This window comes from Motacilla alba, chromosome 13 (genome assembly GCF_015832195.1).
Source record: "Motacilla alba alba isolate MOTALB_02 chromosome 13, Motacilla_alba_V1.0_pri, whole genome shotgun sequence".
Taxonomy (NCBI): domain Eukaryota; kingdom Metazoa; phylum Chordata; class Aves; order Passeriformes; family Motacillidae; genus Motacilla; species Motacilla alba.
In genome coordinates, this window is record NC_052028.1 from 11,399,257 (window position 1) to 11,408,980 (window position 9,724).

The 9,724-nt window shown below is 50.8% G+C and overlaps 2 protein-coding genes across 3 annotated transcripts; one reads left to right on the top strand and one right to left on the bottom strand.

The window, feature by feature from the left end:
• The first annotated feature begins 352 nt into the window (after positions 1 to 352).
• Positions 353 to 4,729, top strand: SQSTM1 (sequestosome 1). Of its 2 annotated transcripts, XM_038150426.1 has the most exons (8): positions 353 to 616; positions 752 to 847; positions 1,641 to 1,870; positions 1,979 to 2,135; positions 2,605 to 2,694; positions 3,132 to 3,376; positions 3,603 to 3,810; positions 4,420 to 4,729. In XM_038150426.1, exons 1-8 carry the CDS (start codon positions 439 to 441, stop codon positions 4,575 to 4,577), a joined length of 1,362 nt encoding a protein of 453 aa, XP_038006354.1. In that variant the 5' UTR covers positions 353 to 438; the 3' UTR covers positions 4,578 to 4,729. The 2 variants fall into 2 exon arrangements, with proteins under 2 accessions (XP_038006354.1, XP_038006355.1); XM_038150427.1 differs by lacking the exon at positions 2,605 to 2,694 and having other exon boundaries at positions 4,420 to 4,717.
• A 189-nt stretch (positions 4,730 to 4,918) lies between these two features.
• On the bottom strand, positions 4,919 to 8,584 carry LOC119706581 (MRN complex interacting protein). Its single transcript, XM_038150428.1, has 7 exons — positions 8,416 to 8,584; positions 8,280 to 8,339; positions 8,059 to 8,156; positions 6,779 to 6,848; positions 6,347 to 6,480; positions 6,016 to 6,118; positions 4,919 to 5,802 (listed from the first exon to the last, which is right to left on the bottom strand). The coding sequence occupies exons 1-7, from the start codon at positions 8,473 to 8,475 to the stop codon at positions 5,233 to 5,235; spliced, it is 1,095 nt and encodes a 364-aa protein (XP_038006356.1). The 5' UTR covers positions 8,476 to 8,584; the 3' UTR covers positions 4,919 to 5,232.
• Between the last annotated feature and the right edge of the window lie 1,140 nt (positions 8,585 to 9,724).

Consider the following 9,724-nt stretch of genomic DNA (forward strand, 5'->3'; position numbering starts at 1 on the left):
GACCAGTGCAGCCCCGCGCTGCCCCGTGGTGCGGTGCTTCCCCACCGCAGTGTCTCGGAGGCCACCCAGGGGGTCCCTATGTCGCACTCAGACCACAACAACCCCGCGCCGCCAAGCGCTCCTGGCTCTCCCCCGGGGCCGAGCAGGGCAGGGAGCAGCCACGGGCACGCAGGCACAGGTTTTCCCGGCGGCAGGAAAACGCGCCGGGAACGCGCTGCCGCCCGCGCCGGACGGGGACGGAGCGGGGCCAGAACCGGGACCGGGCCTGGGGGCGGGGCCTGGGCCGCAGCGAACGACACGTGGTCTGTTGGGGGCGTGGCCGGCGCCGTGGCGCTATAAAAGCGCGGCCGCCGAGCCGCCGCCGCCGCCGCTCTCTCCGCCCTGAGTGTCGGTGCGTGTGTCCCCGCTCCCGGCCGCAATTCCTGCTGCGCCACAGCCATGGCGGCGCTGACGGTGAAAGCCTACCTGCTGGGCAAGGAGGAGACGGCCCGCGAGATCCGCCGCTTCACCCTGCCGCCGCCCGCCCGCTACCGGGCCATCTACGACCGCGTCGCCGAGCTCTTCCAGGGGCTGCTGCGGGCCGGGCCGCCGCCCGCCTTCCGCATGCACTACAAGGGTGAGCGGGGCTGCGGCTGCTGCTGGGGCCGGGCCCGGGGGTGTCCCGGGGGTGGCAGGTCTCGGGGCTCTGGGTACCCCGTTCCCCCCCGTGACACCCGACCGGGCCCCTCATCCTGCGCTTCGCCCTTTCCAGACGAGGACGGGGACCTGATCGCTTTTTCCACCGACGAGGAGCTGGAGTTGGCGATGCCCTACGTGCGGGATGGCGTATTCCGTGTTTATATCAAAGGTACGGCCGCGCAGCTCCGGAGGGCACGGCGGGTCTCGGCTGAGCGCTGGCTGGCAGCGCTCCCACAAAGGGCGAAGCCAGCCCTGGCCCTTCCCCGTGTCCTCCGGGGCCTGGTGGAAACTGCGGCCGCTGCGGGGGAGGTTAAATAAAGGGCAGTGTAGTATGACAGAACATGAATTTGAGGTGGGATAAACAAACCACAGGTTTCCTCCTAGCCCTATCAGCTGGCCCAGTGCAAGGCTCTGTTGTCATTCCCGTTCCCTGGATACGCTAAACTAGCACGGGTATCCTAAATATTCACAACATGTTAGCCTTAATTCTGCTTTCCCAATGCATAGCTGCTCCCCAGTCCCTTGAGTTCAGGTAGAAGCCCTCAAAGCTTTATCTGCAGTCCATCTAATGAGCCACACCTGTTGTCCCCTTTCTCATGTTATGCTTCCTGGCATCCGCATTCCTAACTGCTTCTCCAGAAACATTTTGTTCTTGCAGTGCTTGAGAAGGTAGGATGAGAAGCCAGATGAGGTGGTGCAGTACTAATCTAAAATAAGCATGCCAAGAGAGATTTAGGATAAGGTATGCTTGGTTTCAGGAGAAGGTGTCTTTGCAAAACCTCTTTGCACGTGGTTTAAGGTCTCTTACATGAAACTGGCATAGGTTTGACAGCCTGTGTAAAAATAACCTGACCTAGTAAGTCAGCACTGATCTGATGGGCTGTTTGTGCTTCCTCCTCTGCCCGACTTCCAGGCTCTAAATAGTAACCTGATCTTGATGTGAAGTTTCCTTTCGTTAACAGAGAAAAAGGAGTGCAAGCGGGAGCACCGCTCGCAGTGCAGCCAGGAGCCTCCCCGCAACATGGTGCACCCCAACGTCATCTGTGATGGCTGCGAGGGGCCTGTGGTGGGGACCAGGTTCAAGTGCAGTGTCTGTCCAGACTATGACCTGTGCAGCACCTGTGAGGGCAAGGGCATCCACAAGGAGCACAACATGGTGATGTTCCAAAGCCCACTGCTTAATCCATTTGAGGTGAGCAAAATCTGTGGAAGGGAACTGATGAGTGAGAGGTTCCTCAAATCCAAGTTAGGAGTTTCAGTTGCTCAGAACCCAGTGTCTCATGAATGTCACCCTTTACAGTGGCTTCCCCGAGGACGCTGGCTCCGTAAGATGCGCCATGGTGTTCCACCCTTCCCGTGGATGCACTGCTGGGGGTATCCTGGACCTGCAGCTCCCTGCCAGAACTCGGAGCAAGCTGAAGCCACTGCTGCAGCCCCCAGTGCACCTGCTGCAGAAGGTGAGAGGAGATGCCCTGGTAGACAAGGTGGTGGTGGAACCTCAGACCAGCTGAGGTTCTGCAGGACAGGGTAGAGTCTGGGTGGGAAAACAAACAAAGGAATGAATCTAATTTGCTTGAAATAATTGGCACCTTTGAGCACTAAGTGTGATTACTTTAAGGCCTGCTTGGGTCCATGCAGTCAATGAGGATGCAGATAAAGTATCTGGAACCCAACCAAGCCGAGCTGTTAGGTCAAGCATGTCACTATTCTACTCCAGATCTGCCTTTCAGCATGGGTAATGAGCCATAACAATGCTAATGCTGGCTTTCTGTTACAGAGGTAGCTCAGTTAGTTTTTCTCTGTAGTGCTTTGTTCTGTAATGTATGTGAGTGACAGGAATGAGCACTAAGCTCCTGTGGGGACACACCCTCTGCAGGTGCCCTTTCCCTCAGAGCCTGTGTGTGCTAACAGAAATTGTTTTTCTAGAAGCTTCTACTAACAGCCAGCCTCAGGACCCCAATGTCACCTTCCTAAAGAATGTTGGGGAGAGTGTTGCAGCTTTTCTGAGTCCCCTGGGTAAGTGACCTACAGTTTGTTACCAGTCCCTGAGACTGGCTTACAGGTGTGTTTAACAGGAGCAGCAGTCAGTTGTTGTGACTGGTCTTGGCACTACCTCCTGTGTCCTAAGCCTCAAAGGCTTAGTTTACACTTGGATGTTAATAATGCTTAGGCTTAGAACAGCCACTCAGTACCTTTTCTTTGAGAGAAAATGAGGAGAGATTTCATTTATGTGTCAGCACTGTAACACTAATTTCAAGTCAGTGGTGACTCTGGATTTTGCCTGGTTTATGTGGACATATTATTAAAGAAGGCTTTGCATTTTAATTCCTGCATGTTATGTGGCAGATTGTAGGATGACAGAAAGCTTAAGAGTGTAGAGCAGGATTTATCCATTTAGGGCTGTGCTTTGGAAAAATCTCTTAAGACTTCGTCTACCTCAAATGCTTCTCTAGGTATTGAAGTTGATATCGATGTGGAACATGGAGGACAGAGAAGCAAAGTGACTCCCACTTCTGCCAGCCAAGAGAAGACCAATGCTGAGGCAACCAGCAGTGCTCCAACCCAGAACGTTCCGACCAAAGCAGACTGGAATAACACAGAGTCTGCTGCACAAGTAAATGTCATCGCAGAACAGATGCAAGACATGGTGGTAGATCCTGTGCCCACACAAATGGAAGATGGCAGCTTCCACTCCCAGGTACAAGGAACTATGACAGTGATGGAATACAATCACTTAGCACGTACTGTGGGACTGAATATTAACGTGAGAGCAGATTAAGTGATATACAGCATCTTTACAGATTTACAGCAAAGGTGGTGGGAGTTCTTGTGGATGTAATTCTTTACATTAAAGGCAAATAGTAGGAGTGTGCATACTGCCTGGAAAGCACTACAACACCTGCACCCTTTTTTTTCCATTTTAGGAACACAGTGAATCTAGCAGCTCATCAGGGGGTGAGGAGGACTGGACCCACTTATCGTCCAAAGAAGTGGATCCTTCCACAGGTGAACTGCAGTCTCTGCAGATGCCAGACACAGACGGTCCCAGCTCCCTGGATGTGCCTCGGGATCCTCCCCAGCCAGGACCTACAGGACTGCGAGAAGCTGCTCTCTACCCACACCTGCCCCCAGGTAGGAGAGTGTGAGCAGGTTTCACAGCTAAGAGCAACTCTGGCTTGGGAGCTGCCAACTTGGCCTGACACAAGCAGACTTGTTTTAGAGGTGGTAGAAACCAAGGTTGTGTAAGTTAGAGGTAAACCTGTCCCTGACTTGGGCAGGTTTGGCAGCTCTTGCACCCTGTTAGAGATGATCAGGTGGTTCCTCTCTTGAATGTGGGACGTTAAGTCTTAACCACGTGTCTGACCTTGGGCTAATATGCCATTTGAGCAACACAAAAGAGGTGCTGTCCTCAATCATGTCCTTGCTGTGTTCTGCTCAAGAGAGCCTTCTAATGCAGGCTGTGGACCAGTACATCCTGTGGCTTTAGGGCAGCACTTTGCTGGTGGGAGTCAGTCACAGTATCCAAGCCCCTCAACTGACAGCAGCAGCACTGAGTCCCACAGCAAGGCCAGCTGAGCCTGACTAAGCACTTTCCTTAGCTCTGATTATGTATTGTTTATCTCAAACATCTGCACTCCTGGGAGACAAAGAAGAGCATGTCTCCTCTCAAAGAGTGCTATTAAAGCCTTGCCTGGTTTTCCAATTACATGCAATAGCTGAACTCTATTCTGCTTTCCACAGAAGCTGACCCTCGCCTCATCGAGTCCCTGTCCCAGATGCTCTCCATGGGCTTCTCTGATGAGGGTGGATGGCTCACTCGGCTCCTGCAGACCAAGAATTGCGACATCGGGGCAGCACTAGATGCCATCCAGTATTCTAAGCAGCCACCTCACTTGTAGTAACAAAAAGCACTTTTCTAGCTGAAAGCAGATAAGGCAGCACGAGCTATTGTGGTTAATCATTCTTCCTACTCTGGGTTTCTGTCTCATGTTCTTAAGTGCTTGTAGAATGGAGGAAAAATAAATACTGCTGCGTGTCATGTGTCTGTGGAACATTTCCTACATTATTTATGGACGAGGCTGAAAAGCTTTTCTGCACATGCTTTGGTGTACACTTTGGGCTACACTTAGGAAGAGAAATCCAATGCTTTGCTGCCTCTGGAACTTGCTTACAGCTCTGGAAGAAAGGGTTGCTATGGGAGATTGAAACAAAGATGTAGTTTGGGGAAAAAGAGCTGTAGTTTGTAAGGAGGAGTTAATCACAGAATTTAATTGTACAGGCCAGGAATCCTTAAAGCCTGGGAGCTTTCTCTCCCCAGGCTGACCTAATTCCATTCCTATTTCTAGCTGCTGAGGTTGCTAGACAACCCTGTAACCTGAGAGCAACAGTCTCTTCTCCCTCCTTCCCCCCAAACAACCAACAAGCAAGTAAACAACTTTAATAGTGCAGTTCTCTATGGCTTTGAGTGAAACCACCTTTAGTTCAAAACTGTCTCAGTGAAAACCATCTCAAATGCATTAGAGCCAAGAACGACATGCCAGCGATGCCTGAACTTCAGAGATCATCATCAAACTCCTCACCTGTGCAGAAGAGTTGCTCACAAGAAATGTTGCTCAGCTTTGGTCTAGGGCAAGAGTTAACAAGGCTGTTTCCCCTCCCTGTGGTATCCAAGCAGCCCCTTCCTGCAGCGGTCTCTGCAGCAGATCCCACCCTTAGCACTGGGTTGTGGGTTTCTCTGAGCACATCCTCAACTGCGCACCTGCTGCTGGCCTGGCTTGAGGCCAGATCCTCAGTGCTAGCAACACACTTTTTAAACTCAAAACCTGTACCCTGAGGCAGAGTTCTTCCAGCCTGTCCTGAGCACCTCCAGGCCTCACCAGCAGCTGTGCTGTCCAGCCCCACACCACCACTGCCCTCCTGCAGTCCCATGGTCACCGCAGCAGCATTTTCACTAGAGCTGTCAGATAATGAGAGAAATTTTCCCCACTTGGATGGTTTGGTACAAGCAGTTGGGGGCTGTGTATTCTCAGGCACTACACTCTCACAGACAGCAGGAACCACAGTGCCTCCAGAATCAGCATCTCCATCATGTCCAGCAGGCACTGCTACAAAGCATTTCTTGCACTGTAAGAAAGGAAAGAACTTGGTTATAAATGCAGCATAGAAGCATTAAAGGTGGCATTGGCTTTGCCTAAATAAAACCTTTCAGAGAGAAACCCCCAACACATTTTTTTTCTCCCCAGTCATTGACTTGCTTAGAAAAGAACAAAGACTCATAAAAATTCAAAATCACGATGATACAAAAGAGGTCAGGAGCATCTTCTATAGCTAAAATACCTCAGTGGTTTTAACTTTTTTGGCTTGATAGACAAGCTGAGAAACTCCACTTCCTTCTGCATGCTCTGGAACATCACTGGAGAGGAAGTGCTTCTGGTGTTTCCTGGCCAAGAAAACCATTCACAAAGAGGACAGATTAGATCCACTGTGATTCTTTTCACAGATCACCAGAGATGCTCTATATCCCCAAATACCAAATCCCTGCTCAGCTCAGGTCATACACTGCAACCTGCACCTTAGCTCAGATCTCAGAGATGAGCTCCCTCCCACACCTCCAAATCAAGTGTCAACACTTGGGGGCAGGAATTGCAAAACCAAGTTCTCTCTGTACCTTTGTTCTCCCACAGTGTTCTTTCTCTGGGAACAGAACTGTTGCCTTTCCAGAGCTGCCTCCTCCTCATCTTCTTGATCCTCACTCTCTTGGTCCAGATACTTACTCCAGCGACTGCCTTCTGTCCTTCCCTCCTGCAACACTGGAGAATTACTAAAAGCAGCAAAACATGGGGGTTCTCATTTCTGGTATTGTTACACACGTGCTGAATGCCTTAAATCATGAATCAGTTTAGGACACGCTCCTGTATGATGTCCCCAGGCTCAGGCCCCAGTGGAACAGTTTCTGTGCACATCTCTGTCTCTGCAGGAGCCTCTCTGATTTAATACACCATTTCAGCTGTCTGAACCACATAAAGGGATCAGTGGTTTCACCAGGATCCACCCAGGACACAATGGGTTTGTATTTACCTCAGCTTTGGAGGGATCTTACCTGCTGGACTGAACTGTCCTCTTGCTGTGCTGCTCTATTTTTGCTGTCATTTACAGTGTCTTCTACACACCTAAAATAGAGGTTTAAACTACAATTTCTAGAACACGCTCCTGCCTGTTGATTTACAGGCTTCAAATCACCCAGTCATAGCACAAGGGATTGAACAGAAAGCATGGACAGGAACAGTGGATAGGAGACATATCAGGAAAAAAAAGGATCTATGAAAAAAATTATGCTAAAGGTATGATTTACAAGATAGACTGCACAAATACTTGATTAAATCTAGTTACAGGCTCTAGTTGGAGCCCTCCTTGTTGCTATACAAAGTTGCAAATTTGATCTAAAGCCACAGATTGTGAAATGATAAATTTAATTGATCACAGCTAGGGATATAACAGTGTTTGTTTGGTACAACAGTTTAAACTCAATCATTTTATCCCATGAAAGCAAGGAAAAGGGAAGTTGTTTCATAATGCTTTGAATTTCACAATTCTTTGAGAATAAAAATAGCAACACTTTTTGATAAAGTGAACAATGAGTTTTCTTCCCCAAGCCTAACTGTGAAGCACTGTGTAGTCACAACTAAGTTACATAACTACCCTTGACTGATCTCTGAAAATAACTTTGAGTAAAAAGGAGGCTGGACAAGTTCAAGACCACTTCAAGATTACATGATTTATAAACAGATTCAGAAATGAAATAAACAGGAAGGTGCTTCTCAGATTTTCCAGCCCAGCAGGAATTCCACTGAAGTGTTTGCCCTGAACAAGTCTTTTATCACTAGCAGCAATGATTACTGAACAGATTCGCATTGTGAACCCCCTCAAGGCCAACAGTTAGGCAGCAACTTCTTCAAATGGATGTTTTTTGAGGATGTAATCTGATGAGGACTGTAATCTGTAAAAGGGACATCTCCACAGTCAGCTCATCAAACAGTACATAAGAAAGACCAAATTAAAAGAAAATAAATCAAAAACCAACAAACCCAAACCCTACTGTGTACATATTAATGAGTAAAGGCCTGACCAACACATGCTACTGATCACTTGTAGTTACCTGAAAGAAATCCTTATCTAAAGAAACATGCTGGGACACTAAACTCCCAACCAAGGGCTCGTTCCTATGAGGTGAGGCCAAAACCAGCACGGTCAAAGCTTCTCAACAGGCCAGAAAACCTTGCTGTGACATGCTCAGGTTGGCCAACAGGCGCCCGGTGTGTGAAGATGCACATCAGCTGCAGCACAGCAAAGCAACGAGCAGGTAAAGGATAAACCCCGTACCAAGATGTCCAACCAAGCGCCTCCTCTGCTTCACCCTGCAGCAAGTTCAGCTTCTGGACGTGGCGCCTGCACTCCAGGCCCGAGCCCTGCCCATAAACCTGCACAGAAAGAATGAGGACAAGGCTGAGGGAGCAGCCAGAGGGGCACAGCGCGGGGTGAGGCCCCAGCCCGGTGTCACCGAGGGCCGGCCCACGCGGCTGAGGGTGCAGGGCTGCCCTCACCTTCTGCACGGCCTGCCGCTGGCCGCACACGCTGCAGCTCCACCGCCCGCCGCGCTTGGCCTGGGGGGGCACAGAGGGGTCGGTCAGGGCCCGGAACGCACTGCCCCCGTCCCGTCCCGTCCCGTCCCGTCCCCACCTGCTGCCCCTGGAAGCGGCGGCAGCAGCAGCACCTCAGCACCCAGAACCGCTGCGCCATTGCGGTCACGTGACCCCGCGGCGGCCGCCAGCGCCCCTCGGCGGCGGCACCGGGAGCGACACCGGGAACCACGGCCGGGCAGCGACACCGGCACCGGGAGCGACACCGGCACCGGGCAGCGACACCGGGAACCACGGCCGGGCAGCGACACCGGCACCGGGAGCGACACCGGCACCGGGCAGCTACACCGGGAACCACGGCCGGGCAGCGACACCGGCACCGGGCAGCGACACGGGGAACCAGGGCCGGACAGGGACACCGGCACCGTGACGGGGTCTCCCCTGTCACAAAGCAAACACACCCGGTCACCGGCCGAGCGCCCTTCGCGGGGCATCCCCGCTTTGCAGGGGCCGGCTGGCGGGGCGTGACCGTCCTGGCTGCAGCCGCAGCGGCACCGGGTAGGTTTGCACCGACCTGGAGACGTGTTGGTCTGTGTCAAAACTAGGTTAAGAAGTGTTGTGAAATAATTGGTAATTGTGAAGCATTGTTAGCTTGGTTGTTATATTCTAAAAGGGGTTAAAGGGCAGTTATAAGAAATACACATAAGTGAAGTGCACCACCCCCAGGCGAATCCAGCCAGCCTGGACAGAGCTGCAATGGGCCCATCAAGCGCCTTAAACCTTCATGCAAATGAAAGATTCAAACAGAAACCAATCCAAAGAGACAAAAAACAGGATAAAAAGGGGTATCTGTCCCAGTGAATCTGTGCCCTCCACCTGGAACATCGGGAACATCGCTGCTCAAGAAAACCCAGCGCCGCAGCATCCTCGAGGGGAACGCTCCTGCTCGGAACGCTCCTGCCCGCGGGTCCCTGTGCTCAAGGCCTTTTAAAAATGATAATAAATGCTGAAATCACTTTTAGTACCGGGAGTGCGGTCCCACTTTTGACAGTCTGCGTTATGTAAAAAGTAAATCTACAGAGCAATAAGGAAAAGGGGGGAAAGAGGGGGGAAAAAGAAATATGGGAAAAACAAGGGGGAGAAAGAGGGAAAAGAAAAGTGGGAAAAGGGGAAAGAAAAGAACGGAAAAACCAGGAAAAAAGTAAAGGGGAAAAAAGGAAAAGGAGAAAAGAGAAAAAAATACAATATGAAGAAAATATAAGTTAAAACAATAAAAAATTAAAGACAAAAGGAAGGAAAGAAAAGTCACAGTGCAGTCACACCTAGTCCACTTGTTGGAAAATAAACCAAGTTTAAATTTTTTTATATAATTTTAGTCAGGGGTTTCCTTCGCCCTTGCCCCAGGGAGA